Genomic DNA, 21,574 nt, shown 5'->3' on the forward strand with positions numbered 1-21,574 from the left:
AGTTCCTGGTGTCACGTGACTTGCACTTGCTACGCTTGGTGGAGTGATACATCTTTACGTCAGGCGATCTTTGCTCTCTCACTTATCAGCGAGGAAACTTCAAAATCGATTCGTCCAACTGTAACCTGAGGGTCCACCCCCCTCCTCCCTGACTCCCCCCTTCTCCTTCCCCTCTGATGCTGCGGAGCTGTGCTCGGGCTCAAACCCACGACCAGTATCGATCACTGCACATGTCATACGCGGCGGTAGGAAGTGGACTGGTGGCGCTGAAACGAGCTCTTTAAACACACACAACTTAACTCCGTTTAAAAGTTCACCGACATGCCTCTCCGGGTGGTCATGCAGGGTCCCGGACCCTGGGGGTTCCGGCTGGTCGGGGGAAAGGACTTCGAGCAGCCGCTGGCGATTTCCCGGGTGAGTTAGTTTTGCTGTTTTTAGCGAGTTTGTGAACCACACCTGGGCGAAACTTTCACCTCCCGCCGCCTCCGCTTCTCCACAACTTTAGCTAACGTTAGCTTCAGTTTAAAAATGGCTACCGTTACTTCACACGAGCTAAAATGCTATATATTTAATTAAGCTAACATTAGCTAAAGTTAAGGAGACTTTTAGCTACAAATACGGTTGTTTATGAACCTCCTCATTACCCGACACAAGATATTTAATTCTTACCTTTTAGATAAAAGTATTTTTTAAAACTTTATCTTAATTTTTTTACATTAAATAGTATTTTTCTGTGCCCTAACTTCAAATTAAACTGAGGATTAACGGTTACCTGTCTTTTATTTTGACATCCCTCTGTCAACAAACCACTAATCCCTTCTTTCTTTCCTGTAAAGAGGACAGCTCTTTGCAGCCATTGTCCACACCAACACTAAGCTTTTAATAGGCAGCATTACAGTGTGACACAGGTAATGAACCACACATTATGGCTCTCCACTGTGTGTACTCAGTGTAAGTGGAGGGAGGCTGCTGCTCACCTCACCCCCTGCTCCTGTTGTAAATGTGAAGAGTGGTCGCTCCACTCCACCCATGGAAAAGTGATTAGGAATTCCTGGACTGTGCCAGAGTCTTTTCTCTCTGCTCCGAGGCTTTATCTTTGCTCGAGAGGCTGAAAACACCTCTCTGCAAGTGTTTACTGTAAACAAAGAAGTGAGTGTAAAGGTCCTGCAGGGTCGGGGTTAAATGGAGGAGGAGCAGTAGGTTCTGATTAGAGGAGACGCTTTTGGAAAGTGGGTTTAAATCAAATTAATCAAGTTATTTAATGCTGCAAAATGTCTCCCGTGTTGCAGGTCACCCCCGGGAGCAAAGCGGCCCAGGCCAACCTGTGCATCGGAGACATGATCCTGGCCATCGACGGCGAGCCGACGGAGAACATGACTCACTTGGAGGCGCAGAACAAGATCAAGGGCTGCGTGGAGGAGATGGTGCTCTCCATAGACAGGTACAGATGTGGCAACACGGTGTGCGTAGCCGCGGGCCTGAAAAACACTTGTGAGTAATGTGAGATGGCTCAGCCACAATCCAGGTGTTCGGGGGGGGTGACGTTATGTTTATTCATGCTTTTTAAAGGGTGGGGCTGCTCTTAAAACCTGAGCTTGAGGTTTGAGACGTGTACGTAGGCCTGGCTTTACCGCGGAACATCGTCATTTTCTGGTGGGCGAAGCAGCAGGGATGTTGAAACGGATTCAACAGGCAGGTTGAAGCAAATGTGCTCAGGTTATGAGAGAATCCGTCGGAGGTGAGGCGTGGTAAAGCGTCAAGGAGCTGTGATGCATTTACAGACAGAAGTAGGATGCAGGAAAACACCGTTTTATCTTCTCTTTTCCTTTGCTCCTCAGGTCAGAGACTAAACTGTGGTCGCCGCTCTCATCGGAGGAAGGGAAGACGCATCCGTACAAGATGAATCTTGCATCAGAGCCACGGGTGTGTGTCACCGCCGCTGCATCTTTAAACTTCCTCCCAACTCTGTCATTTAGATTAAAATCAGGGGAAACCCTCATATAGGTGGCTGCATACAGTAGTTTCTGGAAGCCAGCACATTCTTTTCCCACCACGCCCGCAAAGGCTTGTGGCTCTCCCTTTTCTTTTTCCTTTTTTTTTTTTTTTTTTAAACTTCCTTGATAGTGCCAATGATGAAGTCATTGTTTACTTCCCAACAGGAGGTTTCCTAGGAGACGGTAGTTTATCAGCCAAGCTCTGACGCAAGCCTCAGTTCCTGTCCGCTGAGTGGAAAGTTGAGGCCAAAGTGTGAATTCATGTAGGAAACGGTGTGATGCGTGTTTCACAAGTCACAGATGTTGCGTGTTTTATTTTCTCACACACACGTTTGTCTGGAGTTTGTCACTTTGATTTCGCTGTATCGTCGTGTTTTTTAAGCTGCTGTAACTGTGTTTTTCTGTCTGTGCTTGCAGAGACTCTGGGGTATTCTGTAATTTAGATGTCAGATGTTTAAAGCATGAGCTATATTTGGAGGCATTTCCGTGTTTCCACTGTGAAGCATGAGCTAGATTTGGTGGTATTTATGTGCCCGCTTTGATGGCATGCCAGCGTCATGACGTGTTTGTCTTTAAGGACCGTTAACCGGTTCGCTATAATTAAGGCCAGAGTACACAGTCGCACATTATCCTGATAAATTATGTGTGACTCTGCATCAAACTAGAAGCAGCAGTTTAAGGAGAAGAGACTGTGGCAACGTTTCCAAACCTCGTTGCAACATTACAGCTGAAAAAAACAAGTGGTTATGTGTTAAAAAATGTTGTGAAATATTCAGAAATCACATGATATCGACTGCATGTTTGTACATGTGCAAGGTGTCAAACACCACAACCGCTGCATCTCATTTCCACTACGTGTGTTGCATGTTTCAGACGGTCGTATATTTCATATCTGCACTCACAACCTTTCTTTTTTCTTTCTCCACAGGAGGTGAAACACATCGGCTCGACCCACAACAGGAGCGCTCTGCCCTTCACCGGCTTCGGCTCCAAAGTCGTCACCAACCAGTACAACAACCCGTCCGGTCTCTACTCCTCAGAGAACATCAAGGACTTCAACTCGGCTGTGGACGAGGTCAAGACCATGGCTACGGCCAACGAGCCCAACAACAAGTAAGAAAAAAACGCTTCAAGTGAAGATATAGAACCATACCAGACTCCCTTGACAAAATCAATGGTTTTACAGAGCAGAGCAGAGGAGCTGCTGCCTCGATCTTTCAGCTTGTTTGTGTTATTGTGTGGTATTTTTACTCATGTTAAACATCTGAGCACTTCCTCCACCACTGACAGTCACACAATAACACAAACAAACAACCAGATGGAGGCAGCAGCTCCTACGCTCTGCTCGGTAAAATTGGTGTTTTTGTCAATGGAGTCTGGTACTGTTATATAGACATTAAATTAGAAAGAGCAGGTTAAAGTTTAACAGCATTTTCTTACTTAAACTTTAATGTTCCATGTAGCACACTTATTATTATTGTTGTGTATTACTTGTGTTTCACAGTTAACAGATTCAACATTATTTATAGCCTTTTAACTTTAATATTAAAGCTTTAATATCTGCTGCTAACTGCTGGAATAAGCTGCTTGATTAGCAGAAAATGAGCTCACAAGATGTAGGCTGGCTCCCAAAAGGCAGGGTGATACATGTGTTTACAAATCATTAGTAATGTGGATATGAAGGCTGAGAAAGTAGAGCGCACTCAGCCACAGCCGGATTAAATTAAGAAACTTGTAGCAGCATTAAAGAGCAGGAACAGTCTCAGCTGTGCCCAGGTTTTGTGATCTCTTGCTCGGGGATAAAGAACAGACTGTTTGCCTCCTCTCTCGGGTCCTGGACGCCTGCAGACGGACTAAAAACAGACACATTTTACTTTGTAGAGCTCCATCAGATCCGTCAAAGACGGCCAAGCGGCCGCCGGTGGCTGCAGATTCAGAGGTCTACAAGATGCTGCAGGAGAACCAGGAGTCCGACGAGCCTCCTCGACAGTCGGCTTCGTTCAAGGTGCTGCAGGAGATCCTTGAGACCGGTACGACGTCTGACGCTTTTAAATTCAGAACCGATCTCTTGGGGTTCTTCTCTGTTTTTGACTCTAAACCTTGTCTGATGTTTGCAGGCGACTGTGATAAACCGTCAGGGTTCAGGAGCGTGAAAGCGCCCACGACAAAGATCGGATCGTCGGTGGGGAACGCGGAGAAGTTACCCATCTGTGACAAATGTGGATCTGGGATTGTGTAAGTATTTTACGATTCCTCAGTTAAAGATATGAGTGAGTGGTTTATGACTTCTTAACCTTCAGTGTCGTCGTCTCTGGTGTGAGTTTGTCTCCTCCTGGTGGCTGAATGTGGTAAAAGCTCAGTCCACAGCTGTTTTCCTGAACAGCTGCTACCAAGACTTTTTTTTTTTTTTTTTTTTTTTTTTTAAATTGCAGTGAAATTAACTTTAATTGGTTCAGTTTCCCTGTAAATATTTCCACCTTTTCTTAATCTGAGTGGACGTACCTAAAAATCTGCACTGTTATTTGAAGCAGATGTTTTTCAACAGACTGTATAATTAATATTTTTGCTCGTGCTCAGTGTAGTTAAGATCCTCTTACTGACTTTTAGGGGCAGTTCACACCTAAAGCTTGTTGTTAGATAATTTAACTGTATTTTCTCATGTTTTTTTATAAATGTTTTATGACATTATGGAGAGAGACGGACCTTTTCATTGAAGAGTAAGATCCTTTTTGTTTAACGAGAAACACTGCTAATATATTAATACCAGACTCCATTGACAAAAACACTAATTTTACTGAGCAGAACACAAGAGCTGCTGGAATACCACTGACTCCATCTGTTAGTTTTTCTCGGTTTCTGTGTGATACTTTTTACTTAAAGAAATGATCTGAATACTTCTTCCACCACTGAAAGTCACACAATATCACAAACTAAGAAACAGATGGAGGCAGTGGTATTCCAGCAGCTCCTGTGTTCTGCTCGGTAAAATTCCTGTTTTTGTCAATGGAGTCTGGTAATGATATTTAGTGATGTTTCTGGTTAAACAAAAAAGATCTTACTCTTTAATAAAAAGCATCTGACAACATTATGAATAGGATTCCTAAAGAGACAGACCTTTTCATTAAGGAGTAAATGTCACTATTTTAATACCAGACTCCATTGACAAAAACAGGCATTTTACCAAGCAGCCACTGGAATAGCACTGCCTCCATCTGTTAGTGTGTTTGTGTTATTGTGTGACTCTCAGTGGTGGAAGAAGTAATCCAGTCCTTTAAATAAGTAAAAGTACCACACAACAACACAAACAAACTAACAGATGGAGGCAGTGGTATTCCAGCAGCTTCTGTGTTCTGCTGAGTAAAATTGCTGTTTTTGTCAATGGAGTCTGGTGGTGATAAAAAGTCTGTTTCTGGCTGAACAAAAAGGATCTTCCTCTTTAATAAAAAGCTCTGTCTCTGCAGGAATCTTATCCATAATGTTGTCAGACGCTTGTGATAACAATCTGTCTGTGGTAAAAACAAACACTTTAGTGGACGATGATCCATAACTTGACTGGTTTAACATGATCTCTACGTCCATGTCTCAGGGGGATGGTGGTGAAGCTGAGGGACAAGTTCCGTCACCCTGAGTGCTACACCTGCACAGACTGCGACGTCAACTTAAAACAGAAGGGACATTTCTTTGTGGAGGACCAGATTTACTGTGAGACGCACGCACGGGAGCGGGTGACTCCGCCCGAGGGCTACGACGTGGTCACCGTCTTCCCCAAGTAGAGCGGCTCGCTGCACGGGCTCGGCCTCGGACTGCACGCCCCCCTGTAGGACACCCACCACATAATCCAAGACATTTAGCTCGTGCTACTCCTAAAGAAAACGGTCTTCTCTCACATTCTGCTTCAGCACACTCACCTGTAGGCAGGACTACGTTTTTAAAAAGATGATTTGCACATTAACTTTGGCTTCAAAAGGAAAATTACTGAATATTATGACTCATTTTCTCTCCCTCCTCTGAAAAAATCTCCTCTTTTTGAATGACAGCTGCTGTGTTTTAGTAATATTTGTCCTTTTACATGTTTGTTATGTTCCTTTGAATCATGGAAACAACGGAGAACCAGACTGCTCTTCACCCGCTTCATGTTTTTACAGTTTTATTAAATAAATAGACCTCCTCTTATCCAGAAAACCAGCTCAGAAACACATTTCAATCCATTAATGAATATTTTAGCTTAAACCTGTTGTCTTGTCCTGCTCCTCTTTTAAATACACGTAAACAAAGAATGAAACAGGTAGAAAACGCTGCTTCCCTGCTTTGGTTTGGGCTCATTTCTTGCGTCACAACAGATGAAACACCTGCTGTGACGTCGTTAATCAATCGCCACCTTTAAGTTTGTGTTGTTAAAATGTAAAAATGGACAAATAAACATCAGTAGTGCCACGTGTTGATGAGATGATTCTCACCACATAGAGATGTGAAATAAAAGGTGACAGGAAACGTGTTGGATTCACCTGTTCGAACAGGTTTACAGCTCATTTCATTCACAGGTGTGTAAGAGTTTCTCGGGTCGAACTCGGCTGAGGTCAGGTAACCGGACTCCGCGGATGAGACACTGGACGGACTCCCCAGGTCCAGCTCTGCCGCCGCCGCGTGTCCGTGTCCGTCCGCCATGCGCAGGGTCTCGGTCAGAGCCCAGATGTAGTTGTGCGCAAACCGCAGCGTCTCGATCTTGGTGAGTTTGGCGTCGTCGGGCAGCGCCGGCAGGATGCTCCGCAGCACGTCCAGAGCCGAGTTCAGGTTGTGCATCCGGTGACGCTCCCGGTCGTTCGCCTTCATCCTGCGCCTCCCCCGCGGCCCGGACCTCTCGCACTTCCTGGGGCTGCGGCTCGGCGGGGACGCGTCTCCTCCGAACACAGCCGGCAGTTTACGAAGATAAGCGTCGCCTGGTGCGTTCACGGGGCTGCGGAGCGTCGCTGAGTCTCTGGATGCGCGCAGGTCATCGGGTTCACACCGCACCAAAGGAGACATCCTGAGCAGGTAGAAGGATTATTGATCAGAGCTTTTCCTAATATTTCACAAAGTTTAGCAATAAAACAAAAACATCTGTTAATGAGTCATTGAATCAAACCTGTGTCCAGAGTCTGAAAGTCAGATTTCCTCAAACGTAGCATACTGCTCAGGTGAGTTCACCTGTTTCCAGTGCAGCTTTTTACCTTTTTAAATCATTTAAATGATAAAAAATAAAAATAAAAAGCGGCGCTGCTGTTTGTAAAATCCACGTGAGGAGGTTCAATAACTTCCGGCGGATGTAAATATTTACTCTTACCTGTGTAGTCGTGCCAGGTGAAGCTCGGATGAAGCGTGGCCGTCGTTAATCGTGGAGGCAGCAGACAGTGAGGGATGGATGCGCATCTCCTGTCATTTTATATGGCCGTTATCTTATCTCTCAGCCTGAATCAACAGCGCCTGTCAAGTGGCCAATCAGCTTCCAGGGAGCGCCTCCCTCACCCTCTCCCTCCCTCTCTCTCTACTTTATTTCTTTGTGTATTATTTGTTATTTTGCATGAATTAAATGTGGGTGAGGAGCTGTAGATGAAGCACATGTTAGAAAAATAATCATCACATTTTATCGCATTTTCTAGCAGAAAATAAACATCAAACATGAAACAGAGATTTTCTTGATTGTTTTTGTAAAAATATTGTTAAAATCAGACCAAAGCTGCTTCTGAGCTGCTGCACTGATGATTTTTATTTCTATTATTTAGTGATTAATCACATTTATCATATAAAAAGTGGTGATAACATCTCGTCTCTCGTCTCTCTCCATCTCACAGCGTCAGCGCTGAACGTCTTCTTCTGTTTCTGATGCACAGCACAGAGACACACACACGTGTGTTTTACGCTGAGTAAAGTTTACCTGCTGTTCATGAGTGAAGCTGCAGATCTGAAGCTGCTCATGATGTCGAGGAAACAGACGCTTAGATGAAGCTGGTTTCTTTCTCTGAGCTGCAGCTTTGAATTGTGGGTAAATATTTGGTTTGTTACTTTATTTTTTTAAAGGATGAAAACACTTTAAGCTCCAGGTGCCAGTTTGTTTTTGCAGATGTAATCAGATCTCTCTCGCGGAGGGCTACTTGTGGTGCCACATTTTACGCACTCGGGTTGTTGGCACGTGTCGTGCAGGCTGCTGCACAGCGCGGATGGAAACTTGGGAAACTGGCTCCTGGGATCAACTTCAAAGTCAAAACAGCGGCGTGAAAACAACAGAGTCTTTTCAAATACGCTGTTTCATGAAATATGAAGTTGCGTATTTTTTAAAATCGTGCGCTCATCACACTGAGCTGCAACGTTTGGCTGTAAAAGAACTTGAAACTGCAGTAAAAGGTTCCCAGCTGGGAGTTATTTTGAAGGAGGGACTCGTGTCTGTGTCAGCTCAGGAAATCAAAGCTGCATCAAAGATAAAGTTCATTTTAATCGCAGCACATATTCAGACAAACGTTTGCTCTCTGCGTTAGAGCGCAAAGCTCCGCTGTTTGGACAAAGACAATTACGCATGAGGCCACCCAACAAAGAGGAGCTGCCGGGCTGAAACCTGCTGTGTGGACCGACAGAACAAAGGCTCCTGTCGTGTCTCACAACAATAAAAGCTCGATTTCTCCCGTCGTGTGAGCCCGTGTCTGTGCGCCACGACATCTCCAAACACATGCCCACTGCGGCCACAGCTCAGCGGCGCGTTACACTTTTCTAAAGTAACGCTACTTTGAGGAGGTTAAAGATCAGTGGACATGTCAGAGTCGCTGAGGGGGAGAGGGGGGAGTGTGGCAGAGCTCCAGCATGATTTACAGTTTCCAACAAAGGATCACACGAACTCTCTCTCACTAACTTTCTGTCTAAATATGTGTTTTGGGAACAATCTGATAACCATATGCTTTCAATAAACTGGACAAATACGCCAGTGAGATAGGAGATGGTGCCTTGCTGTTATAAAAGGCACGAAAAGTCTAAAGTAAACTGAATATTACCACTTTACAAATAATAATCGATGCCAAATCCATACTGTGATATCGTGGACAGGTGTGGGTTTGAAGCTGTCAGTCTCTCTCCTTGATTTTTTATCAGTGTGCTGTAGTGTCCTGCTTGTTATGCAAAGTGAAGGCAAACAGAAGCGGCCAGTTGCTGTGGAAATAGCAGATATCGGAGCAGACTTGGTACGAAAAGTGATTTAACAATATTTAACAATAAACTGAGCAAGCTCCGGAGCAGGTGATACCTGCCCGACTCTCCTGATTAATACTTCCTCTACTACTTCACTTTACAGTCTCTTTTGCTTATTTATTAAACGAAATCTATTTATTATTATTTTAGCAAACAGAGGTACCAGGTGGGGCTTTATTTTCGTCTTCAGCTTTTTGTTTGAAGGACGTTTTGAGGAGGGCAATCAAAAGTCCAACAACTCGCTGACCAGATTGTTGTCATCCCAAACTAGCAGCGAAGCCTTTCAATGCGCCCCCTCCTCTTGTCCTTTCTGGCAAAGAGCTGCTGGGAGAGGAAAAAAAGAAAAAGGAAACTTCTTCAAGAAAGGAAAACATCTTAAAAAACATTTAATTGCAACCCGGATGCCATATGTACACCTCTTGTGAAACCCCTCAACAATGTGACTGCCTTTTAGAAAGTATGGAGTGCGCCTTTGGAGACGTGTGCGCTTTTGGAGAGGTGCGCGCGTCGTGACCAGAATGACCCCGAGCACACTTATAACAAGAAGTAATTCACATTTAATGTGCTTTGGAGTTTCCTTTCACGGGCAACGCATTGTACCTCTCACCTCAGCTTTTGAAGACAGTGTACACCAATTACAGTGGAATAGCTGTCCTCTGGAGGCAGTTTGTCTTTTCATAAAGATTCAACATTTTAAGCACGAATGAGTCTGTGGCTGCACGTCGCCTCCTTTCACATTTAAACTAATGCAGAATGTGTTTTTCTCTTTCTGCTCAGAGCTTGTTTACGATGCTGGACTTTTCCTTCATTAGTGGCTCTTTGTGGAGGAAAAAGAACAAGTGTGCATTTCCTGTAAATGGATGAACTCCTCAGAGGAGCGACATGAAACCAATGTTCATCTGTACATTTAAAAGTTAACAAGTGAACGCATCAGTGTGTTGTTTTTTTCCATAAAAAGCTCATTCACCAACAGGTTTTTTTTTTTCTTGTTGAGCTTTTTATTTGAAAAGTTTCCTCCAGAGATTCTGTAAATCTGTTTCTGACTGCTGCTAATTAAACAGAAAATGCCTCCAATTAAGCATTTTCTTATTTAAATTTCTAATACTCTTCACTGACACTGAATAAACAACATAAACAACCACTGACTGCTCAGAATATCTGGACCTGGACCTACTGCACTTTCTCTCACAACTCTATAAGTCAGAGAAAAGGTGAAATCAGAAGAAGAATTCAAGAAAATGTAAAGAGCAACAGCCTCTTATTAAACATTTAATTATAAAAATCAACTGTAATTAACATAAATGTGTATTTTTAACACAAAAAAAGAAGAACCTGACAAATAATAATAATTTTCCACATGTGCTCACAGATCTCAGTTTTATGATAAAACACATTCAGAGATATTTAAAAACTATATAAGACAACAAACCTGCCTGTAACAGGGTTCATGTGTTAATGTACAGTTACAGTGAGACAGTCAGACTTCACTGACTGTTACAATATGTTGCTTCATCCATTTTACACCAGAAATTATAATTTGACTAAGTTCCTCTGTAGTTTGTGATAGAAAGAGACAGAAAATAGAAAAAAACAGCTGCATTAATATTAAAAGAAAAACATTTGTTCCCTTAAAAAGACGTGAATTTATCTCAGGTGGAAATAAAACTCATGTCTGCAGCATCTTTATCTTCATCGTGTTATATATTGTTGGATTTACAGTTGTAATGTCGCTGCTCGGCTGCGCTGAGGCGCTGTTTCCACTCCTAACAAACATTAAACATTTCACGCTATTATAAAAGAAGCACCAAATGATGCCTTCAGGTAATGTGGGACATGTGGTATCTATAAGTAGATTAAAGGTGAACATCCCAACCCAACAGCAACAGCTCTTAGTTCATTGATAAACTTTAATGTCAGACACATTTCATGGTCACAGAAGAGTAGCTCTACCACGTGATCAATCTGAATCACACTTATCTCAGCTATGTTCAAGAGCAGTGTCCTGGGTAAATCTGTTTTATATTCTGGTCCCACTATTTTCACTTTTGACTGCTTTTAGACCAAAAATAACAAAATAAACAAGTAAAAACAATGAATAGATTTGTTGTTTCTTCATCAAATTATCATTTTTTAATCATTAATTTTTTTCTAAACTTGATGATTTTGAAGTTGAGGTAAGAAAGAAAAAGAATACACAAAGAGAAAATGTAAAACAACCTTGTAAAACGCAATGAAATGGTGATAAAATAAGTTAACTTTATTTTTTGTTTCTGAGGCAGGAAGGACTTGGATTCGTGGCCTCAGTGTTTCTAAAATCCCAGCTTCAGCTTTGGTTGTGCTGTATTTGTAATAATTCTCATTAACTTCTCTGGAAGCTGGAGTTTTCGTGGAGCCTTTGAACGCAGCGTCAGCTCTTTGCTAACTCATCCAGTCGCGAGTGTAAAAGCCACGCGCCGCTCCTGGTTCTTTAAAATGGCAGATCTATAGATCTACGCGTCACCACGCGAACAACGGGTTCCCGCGTCATTGGCCCCCCATCCGCAGCGTTGTCAGATCTACGCATGCGCTGGGCGCTGCGGCTACTTCCTGAATCGGAGCTAGCTTAGTGCTGCTGTGTTTGTGGTAGCAGCATGTAGATGAGAGAGCGGAGGACTCACAGGCAGGCTGCGGGAGGTGACTTTCCCGGGGAGCAGACGACAAAAAGAGAGGTTTTCGGCGAGAGTTAGCCTCGACGACATGGATTACTGGGTAGGTGTCGCTTTATTTTTGTCCGTTTTCACGCACGGGACGGTGACAGCGCTGCTACAAGACGCTTGAAAAGGGGGAGGACTTGTTTATCAGGAGTGAAGTGAGGCAGCCAGCCGACTTGTTTTGCTCTCAGGGATGCTCCGAGTCCACAAACAGCGACCTGTGTAATCTAAACCTTCCGTTACAGAGGAAACACTCAGACTACATTGATACTTTAACCCCTGGAATCTGAAATGGGACATGAGATGAGCCACATTATGTTTCCAAACACTCATTTAACACTGTTAATTAAATGTGCGATGTGTGCATTCGTATCTTTATTGAGCAAAAACCTGATTTCTTTGATGATACAGTGAAGTGAAGTGAAGTGTACTTCCCCTTTAGAAGGTCTAAAGCTCCCTCCTATTGTTTATTGAAGCACCCAGTGATTTAAAATTAGAGATCCTGTTCAACATAAACCTGCAGGAAGTTTTAAACAAAGCGTTACTCTCACAGCTGAGGCCACAGATCTGCAGGGGATTTTCTTTTTCTTTCTTAAAGGAGCAACTTTTATTTATTAGTCAGACACCAGCAGCAGATGAGACAGACAAAAGAGTCAGCACTAGAGGGCGGCTCGTCTGACACAGATCTGCTGTCAGGGCAGAAATTAACCCCCTCAGTCTGTCACTGTCTTCCTGAAGTGGTTCAGAAAGCTTTGGGCTTAATGTCAGCTGATGCCATGATAACCCACAGGCTGTGCAAACTTTTCCAGCCGGCACAGCTGTAATTACCCCCTCCCTCTCCTCTCCTCTGTTCCCTGATTGATCTCCCCCTTTTTCCCTATAAGCCACGATGATGTTGATGTATCCAGGAGCAGCCACCTCACGCCCAGTACATTTCCATGAGAACCTGACCTCCCCTCTGAGACAACAAAAGCTCTCCTTACAAGAACAGTCGCACGTCGTACGAGGGGGAGCAAAGGAATGGGCGTCCACTGCTTGACAATGAGCGAGGGACAATGCTGCTACAAGAGTCTTTGTGTGTGCGTGAACTCGGTTTGAAGTCTTCCCTGAGGCGAGGATGAAGAATTGAATGGATTTGGGAAGAGGTGTGGGTGGGACGTGAGGACAGAAGATGTGTTGGATCACAGAAACAGAGGCCTGTTAGATAAGACGGTTTAATCTTCTCTTTATGACCAGACGCATGACAGCGATCACAGACACCTGTACTCCACATTTGCATACGTGTAAATACTCCTCCTGACATGTCAAGCCCTCCCAGAGCTTATTTTCCACTGGTTTCCACTCGTCTCTACGCGACTGATCTCGCCAAACCTGTATGAGAACATGTTATCTGAACAGGCAGGTATGACGGCTGCAGTCCTTCATTCACTGAGAGAAACTCTGCAGATGATGCCTTTAATGACCAGGCTGAAATAACACCTGACATCCTCTCAGGTTGGAACAAAGGTGGAGAATCTCTCTGACATAATAAACAGAGGGGGACTCGCCTCATTGTCCTGTTACAGCGTGTTTATTCCAGGCTCTGATTACTTAAGATGTCGTCTTTTGAACCTTAAGCTTTTCCTCCATCTGATTGTGGCCTGAATAAGCGCCCTCACTATCAAGACCGCCTGCTATTGTGTTGTAAACGCACCACAGGGGGAGAGATAATGAAAAGATAATTCTGCTGCACTTATGAAATAACATTCATGAGTCATTTAGTCTGATTTTCAGCTCTGTTAAATCCTCTCAGGCTGTAAAAAAACATCGTACTCAGGCTGCTGCAGAAACATTTCAACACCTGATCAGGCTCAGAGCTGAATGTACAGCATAAGTCTGCTTAAACTTCCTGCCTTGTCTGATCATGATCGATTGCAAAACATCCTCTCAGCCGCTGGGGCGGGGGGGAGGAGCCTGGCGATAGTCGTCCAGTCAGCTGAGAGCGGCTCTCTTCACTCTCACCTGGGAGGACGAAGAGACGTCTGTCTGAGAGACAGAGTTAGTGTGAGGAGGAAACTGAGCTCTGTAGATCTGACACAATGACTTCTGATGTAAGTATTGATGTTGTTAGTTAATCATACTTGTGAGTTAGAGTCACTTCTCCGCTGCAGATATCCTTAAATCACGTCAGAATATGTTTAATATTAGTTACTTGCCTCTAAAAGTAACTAATTACAAGTCTGCTCTTCCTTAAAAGTGACATAAATGTGTTCAAATCTCTCTAACTTCAAGAATGATCACTGAATAATCTATTGCACATCAAAATGGAGGTCTTGACTTTAGCTCTACTTTAACATCCTTGTATCTGAGCTTCAGAGGGAAACATGAAAATCAGGCGTCTTGACTCATAAAAATTCCCCTGAAATTGAATTCCTGCATCATTTTGAATGATGACGATCAGCATGTCGTAACACATGCGTCTGTGTGTCTGTGTGTTCAGAGTGCCTTGGAGGTGTACAAGGAGATGGTGCTGCTGTACCTGGAGGAGGGACGGCGACAGGTGAACTCGCGCTGCGCCGACCTGGAGCCGTGGCAGATCATCGGGGCGACGCTCATCACCACGCTGGGGGCCGTCTGGATCAAAGGCTTCCTCTTCCAGCAAGAAAGTAAATCTGTGTGGGATCAAAGCTGCAGGCTAAATCAGAGATGCTGAGCCAGCAGTCTCTCTGAGAGGCTTTTGAGTCGTGCTGTAATTCACTGAGCTGTTGACATCAGGTTTAAGCTAACTTCTCTGTGGAGAAACGTGATCCGAGCTGTTAGGTGAATGGCTTTTTAATGAAAACCTTTCATGCTCTGCTACAGTGCTTGTTTCTCCTGTACGTGCGACAGAGAAACACCTCCTATCAACAAGACTTTCTAGATCTGCTATCAATCAATCAGTGGTTGAATTCCTCAGCAGCAGGGTCAGCTCCACCCGCCGTGCTCCCAGCTCTAACAGAGTGAAAGTTGGTCAGAGTGAGACTAGCTGCTCGTCTTCGAGGCTAAAACGCTTTGCCAGAGTGGCTCAGATTGGCGTGTGATTATAGGTCACAGTCAGCTGTTTTAATATCTGTGGTTGAGCGTGTGCCATGTTTCACCACAGCTGCTTGCTTTGTCTCTTTTTGCCCGACAGGTCTCACATCCCGAATCAAGAAGCAGTGCTTTCGACTCATCAGGAAAATACCCTTTGTTGGCGCGTCAGTAAGTATGAGTGGTGAATCTGTTCCTCCTTTTTTTTTCTTCTTCTCCCCCCCCCCGGCAGATGTTCACTGACTCTGTTGTCTAAGACTCTTATGAGTCACTCTTGGATGACTGTTTACAGCATGCATGAGGTGGGGGGGAGGAGGGGGGAGGTCAGACCTTTGGCTCATACTCTGGTGATAACATTCGGTTACTTCTGGTCATTATGTCACCAGCTTTTATCAAGAAGTATTGATAGCACAGTGGACATGTTGTCACGTTTAGTCCTGAACACGGTTCCTTCACCTTTTATCCATTTTACTAAACAACTTTTTACCACATCCAGACACAGTTTATGCCTGTAAAATAACTCCACTCTCTCTCTGTTTGTGGCAGATTCAGAGCCAGCTGAACAAGGCTTTGGATGACATGTCTGCCAGTCTGTGCACTCTGAAGAACGGGATGAGCTACGCTAAACAGCTGCCATCCAAAGGTCTCTCTCAGAGCCAAGTGCTGGACAAAATCAGAGAGTACGAGACCCTGAGTAAGTCTTTGTTCCTTCCTCAGCTTTGCCTCACGGTTCATTAACTTTGAAGCTGAGTCCCTGAGGAGTATTTCTTATCTGTTCTTCTACCATGTTGAAATGAGGAGGAGTAGATTTTGTATGCCAGAGTTAAAAGATAAGTCTGGTATTTGTGCCAGAAACTTCACGATATATCACTACCAGACTCCATTTACAAAAACGGGAATTTTACACAGGAGCTGCTGGAATACCACTGCATCCATCTGTTAGTGTGTGTGTGTGTTATTGTGTGGTACTTTTACTTATACAAATGATCTGAATACTTCTTCCACCACTGAAACTCCCAAAATAGCACAAACAAACTAACAGATCAAAGTAGCGGTCTTCCAACAGCTCCTGTGTTCTACTTGCCAAAATTCCTCTTTTTGTCAATGGAGTCTGGTAGTGACATATAGCGATGTTTCAGGCACCGATTCCAAAGATTTTTCACCTTTCTAATTTATTATTTACACCCACAAACATGGAAAAATAACTACATAACTACACCATAAACAACAATCTGAGTCTGTCAGCGACAAAAAAGATTAGATATAAAAACACAAACACAAAGAAATCTCAGCGGACCTTTTATTGAGTGATTTCTGATGAGACATTGTGTCGTTGCAGATGAGGTTCAGTGGGAGAAAGGGTGTGTTTCGGGCGCAGTGTACTGGGGCGATGAAACCCTGACCAAACTCCTGGTGAAGGTGCGTAATCTTTGTACACAACAAGTAAAGTCAAGGTCGAACTTGAGTACATTTTGACAGAGTTAGTTACAGTTACCAGTTATTTTTTTGTTTCTCCTGTTTGTCTACTTACTGCTGTGCTAGTTTGTGTGTCTGTAAACATTTGGAGTTCAGGCAAATCTTACTTTTCTTTTGTTTGATTTTGCTCCCAGGTGTATGGAGACTTTGCATGGAGCAACCCACTTCACCCAGACATCTTTCCTGGCGTGAGAAAGATGGAGGCGGAGGTTGTTAGAATGTCTTGCACGCTCTTCCACGGCGGGCCGAACTCCTGCGGCACCGTAAGTCATCAAACTGCATGAGCCAGCAGAGCCAAAATGGAGGAAAGATGGATTTAATATCTGTACTCCTGCTTCCAGGTGACGTCAGGAGGAACTGAGAGCATACTGATGGCGTGCAAGGCGTACAGAGACATGGCGTATGAACGAGGTGTCAAGTACCCTGAGATGTAAGACGGGCTGTGTGAGATGAGGGGCTTGTGTCGAGGCTTGTTGTTTCCTCAGAAGTTTTCTTACGCTTAACACATCATTTTTGTGTCCTGCAGTCTCGCCCCCGTGAGCGTCCACGCCGCCTTCAACAAAGCAGCACATTACTTTGGAATGAAGCTCGTGCACATCCCGCTCGACAAGAAAACTATGAAAGTGGACGTGAAGGTGCGAACACAGCGTACGCACACACACACACTCATGCTTGAACTGACTCTCTATCCCTAAACGTCACTTACTCCTGTGTTGTTTCTTCTCTTTTCAAGGCTATGAAGAGAGCCATCGGCAAGAACACGGCCATGCTCGTGTGCTCAGCGCCTCAGTTCCCTCACGGAATCATGGATCCCATCGAGGAAGTCGCCAAGGTCAGACGAGACACATTTTCCTCTCTGGATACGCTCTGAAATGAAAACAGAGGAAGTCACATCTCTGACACTTTCCCTCTGTGTGTGTTTGTGTGTATTCCAGCTGGCTGTGCGATACAACCTCCCGCTGCATGTGGACGCCTGTCTTGGAGGTTTTCTCATTGTGTTCATGGCCAAGGCTGGTTATTCGCTCGCCCCGTTCGACTTCAGGGTAAAAGGTGTTACCAGCATCTCTGCAGACACGCACAAGGTAAGGAGTGGCTGTTCTTTCGCTTCAGACCAGCGCTTCTTTTTAATCCTGCTTGTCTTTAAGCTGCAGACAGGCTCTGTGTTTAATGCAGCAGTCATGGTATGTTTACTCTCACTCTTAACTGGCACAAAGCCATACTTTTATAGTTATTTTAATGCGTTGTGCATGTGTCACATTCCTTTCCAGTACGGCTACGCCCCCAAAGGTTCCTCTGTGATCCTCTACAGCGATAAAAAGTACCGTCACTACCAGTACTTTGTAGCTCCGGACTGGCAGGGGGGGATCTACGCCTCACCCTCCATAGCTGGCTCCAGGCCAGGGGGAATCATCGCCGCCTGCTGGGCGACCATGATGCACATGGGAGAGAACGGATACATAGACGCCACCAAGAAGATCATCAGCACAGCACGCAAAATCAAAACAGAGTAAGACTCAAAGGAAAGCACCTGAACTCCTTTAACCGCTGTTTATCTTGTCGCCTCTAACGTTTGTTCTTTTTTCTCATTGGCAGAATCCGTAAGATAAAAGGAGTGTTTGTGTTTGGGGATCCGGAGGTGTCGGTGGTGGCGATAGGATCGGATGTTTTCGATATTTTCCGTCTGTCTAATGCACTGACGTCAAAGGGCTGGAATCTGAACACGCTGCAGTACCCATCCAGGTACACAAGGAACCAACAACGACAGAGATTTGACAGGTTTAATGGTTCGATAAATGTTCAGTAGTAACTGTATGATCTCCTGTGTTGCAGCATCCACATTTGCTGCACAGTCTTGCACACCCAGCCGGGGGTCGCCGATCAGTTTATTCGTGATGTCAAAGAGCAGGTCGCCATCATCATGAAGAACCCCAAAGAGAAAACCACGGGGATGGTGAGCTATGCATATGAATCCATACACTAAATATACACAATACACTCAAAGACAGATGTTTTTATATCACTACCTCTAATAAACGTCCATAAATCCACTCAGAAATCACAGAAAGAAGACACTCCTATGACTCAACAATGTGTCTGAGGATCATTATATTTCCTCTGTATCAAGTTATCAAGTGACAGGAAGCAGTCAGATGAAAAAGTTGTTTATTCAGACCTCTGTTGCAAGATTTGTACCTAAAACGAGGAAGAGAAACCATAATACTGCAGTTTTAGCTCCACTCCACTGTCCCTTTTAGAATAGATATAAAGGTTCTTTTACTTCTTTTCCCGTTTTCATTGCAGACTGTCTGTCCTCCTATAATCCATCACAAGCTCCTGGGCCTTTTAATCAAACTTTATTTAAACTTTGGAAGTTTTATACAAACATAAATGGCAAGTTACAGTTCTATACAACTTCAAACAGACAAAACAGACATTAGTCATAAACAAAGAATGATCACATACACAGTATTGAGGGAAGGGGGAATAAATTAAATAGAAAAATAAATCCTCTACTGCTTGGTTTTTAAATTCATTTTAATTTAAATTTATATGTAAAAATACAAGCAGCGCTGCTTTTTTAAAAAAAATAATGCTTCAAAACTGTGGATCACCCTGCCAAGAACTATAAGAGATGCCAACAACTGAAAGCTTCTTTACTTAATTTGGCTTTTAGTTAATGTCATTCACTCCATTCACTCTTGTTTCCAAGCCTAGACCATGATTCTTACTGTTTATACTATTATGAACTCATTCATGTCTTTGTGCTTCCTCAGGGAGCGATCTATGGCATGGCCCAGTCCATCCCAGACAGATCCATGGTGACGGAGATCTCCAGAGGCTTCCTCGACTGTCTCTACAGCACTGAGGTTTCCAAGACAAACACCAGCCACATGAACGGCAACGGTAAAGCCCACTGAAACAGGATTGGGCCCTCATGGTCCGACCACCGCCACCAACCCCACCACCGACACTGCACGCAGGGAAACACGCTCGCCTCCTCCCAGAGCTCTGAGATTATCACTCAACGGTTGCCTTATCTCGCATACCTACAAACATCTGCAAAGATCCTGTGAAGCACAAGCCATCGTCATTTTTTAATCAACCCGGAGAGAGAAGTGGTGACTGGTTCCAAACGAGTTTTAGTCTATTCATTTGATTTTCTTAACGTCGTAGAAGTGTGTTGAGTTGTTTTATTTGTTTTTAAAACGTTCATTTCAATTACAGCTTTTGTTAAATGTATAAATCTGTCATAATCTCTACTGATTTCATAACAAGACCATTCAGTTTTTCTTTTTTTGTTGTTGTTAAACTCCAGTACATTTCAGCTTGCCATCACTGCTTCAATATCTGTGATGACTCAGCAAAAACACAGACCACTGAAAGCTTAGAAACGCTGCGCTGCCCTCTAGCATGAAACCTGATGTACTGCACCAGACTGGCTCCACATGTGGAGGTCCGTCAAAGGTTATCAACTATCATTAACAGTTCTCTGGAAAATAGCATTTTGAATGAAAAAAGCACTGCAATGTCCTGACAAGAACATATCAGGTTAATCTGTAAATCACTTGAAACTACAGTTCTCTTATGTTATTGTATACGTTTTGTTTGTTAGCATGAACGTGTCGGTTCTATCCTTCTTTGTTAGCACTTAGTACGACGGCGTTCTGTTTTGTTTTAAGGCTGCATTCATGGTCCATGTGCAGTGGTTGGATTTGTAGACAGAGGGAGAATGATTTGGATACTGGGAGCTTTTAATGTCATTCATTTTCAATAAAATCCTCTTTACATTGAAATAAGGGAGAAGTGGTAACCAGGGTGGCCAAAGAATCCAAAGATTATCAGCCACTTTGATTATTTTAGTGATTGTCTTCCAGAATTGGATGAAGTAGTTGGGTTGTAAAGTAAAGCAACAGACCGGACTGAAGGCAGTTTCCAACCCTGGTTTACTATCAAGCAGCAGACACTCAATATTCCCTCTGTAGTCTGCATCGTCACCTGTGTACTACCTTTATATTTTAATAATTTGTCTCCTAATTCAATCTACCTCAGTTTCTACGCAGTGCAAATGACATTTATTCATCCACTGAAACACATTCTAACAGGGCAACTGTTTTATTTTTCCAATTTCTAACATAAACTTCACAATGTTAGGGCATTTGACAAACTGTATGTATTAAAGTGTTCTTACATTTACTGATACTGAAAGGAAACTGTCCACTGTGGTGGACGTCTCCAGCCCGTCTGAATGTGGATATACTTTGGTTTGAAATCCGTTCAGCAGGATATGTACACATCTACTAACAGGCTGATAACTCAACAAAACATACTGTAACACCAAAAGGACCTTGCTTTTCCTAATGTTGCGTGTTTAAATTGTGTATTTCCACGAAATAATTTCCATGTTTGTGCAATATGTAACTTTTCCTTTTGATGAATGAGAAACGAAGGGGAATGCTCTACTATTAATGTTTAAGAGAAGTTAGAAGCATAGCATTGAATGACAGCTTATCAGCCTCGTTGGTGTAATTTAACCAATTGTGTGACCACTGGGTGTTTTATTAATCACTTAATTTGTGAGTCTTTTTTCCTTGAGTCTTTGTGTTTTTACATACTGAGCAGTTTTAAAGAGATTAGACATGAATGTATTTAGGTTCTTACATGTACGGGGGATTTTTTTCCCATGTTTTAGTCAGTGCCTGGTGAAAAGACTGATGACAGACAGAGGATTTATCAGCACCCCCAACCACCACCAATGATTGAAGCTCATACCATCATCCGTGTCCATCCATCCATCTTTAAATTCATGACAGGATGTGGCCTGTGCAAAAAAAACAAAAAGACTTTTCCAACAATGACTCATCCTGTTTGGTTTGGAGAAATATCCTCAAAATGTGTGACGATTGAATGGCAGAGAAATCTCTTTTGAATAAAAACTTTTAATGCAAATTCTTGTTTAAGCATTAACCAACGGTGATTAACCTCTGTAACAGGTTCTACACAGAAAAATATTTAATATTTAATCTGTCCTGGGTTTTGCTCTTGTATTTCACAGTAATAATGAGCATTCGCCTCTGATGTACACAGGGTGAACAAAACACACTGAAGCATATTGCAGTCTAATTCAGCAGCTCACAACAAACAAAACCTTGTGTCAGG

The 21,574-nt window shown here is 43.4% G+C and overlaps 3 protein-coding genes across 4 annotated transcripts; 2 read left to right on the forward strand and 1 right to left on the reverse strand.

The window, feature by feature from the left end:
- The first annotated feature begins 135 nt into the window (after positions 1-135).
- Positions 136-6,428, forward strand: pdlim1 (PDZ and LIM domain 1 (elfin)). The gene is made up of 7 exons (XM_018680995.2): positions 136-414; positions 1,290-1,441; positions 1,839-1,923; positions 2,923-3,107; positions 3,876-4,024; positions 4,112-4,229; positions 5,581-6,428. The coding sequence occupies exons 1-7, from the start codon at positions 322-324 to the stop codon at positions 5,765-5,767; spliced, it is 969 nt and encodes a 322-aa protein (XP_018536511.1). The 5' UTR covers positions 136-321; the 3' UTR covers positions 5,768-6,428.
- Positions 6,182-7,794, reverse strand: neurog3 (neurogenin 3). The gene has a single exon (XM_051076682.1). It carries the CDS (start codon positions 7,014-7,016, stop codon positions 6,417-6,419), a length of 600 nt encoding a protein of 199 aa, XP_050932639.1. The 5' UTR covers positions 7,017-7,794; the 3' UTR covers positions 6,182-6,416.
- Positions 7,795-11,781: 3,987 nt separating this feature from the next.
- sgpl1 (sphingosine-1-phosphate lyase 1) lies at positions 11,782-21,364 on the forward strand. 2 transcript variants are annotated; one of them, XM_018680992.2, is made up of 14 exons: positions 11,782-11,951; positions 14,373-14,538; positions 15,045-15,112; positions 15,488-15,635; positions 16,281-16,360; positions 16,552-16,680; positions 16,759-16,847; positions 16,944-17,052; positions 17,151-17,249; positions 17,353-17,499; positions 17,686-17,924; positions 18,011-18,157; positions 18,248-18,368; positions 19,192-21,364. In XM_018680992.2, the coding sequence occupies exons 1-14, from the start codon at positions 11,940-11,942 to the stop codon at positions 19,333-19,335; spliced, it is 1,698 nt and encodes a 565-aa protein (XP_018536508.1). In that variant the 5' UTR covers positions 11,782-11,939; the 3' UTR covers positions 19,336-21,364. The 2 variants fall into 2 exon arrangements, with proteins under 2 accessions (XP_018536508.1, XP_018536507.1); XM_018680991.2 differs by lacking the exon at positions 11,782-11,951 and adding an exon at positions 13,590-13,983.
- The last annotated feature ends 210 nt before the right edge of the window (positions 21,365-21,574 follow it).

Source organism: Lates calcarifer, linkage group LG16_LG22 (assembly GCF_001640805.2).
Source record: "Lates calcarifer isolate ASB-BC8 linkage group LG16_LG22, TLL_Latcal_v3, whole genome shotgun sequence".
Lineage (NCBI taxonomy): Eukaryota > Metazoa > Chordata > Actinopteri > Centropomidae > Lates > Lates calcarifer.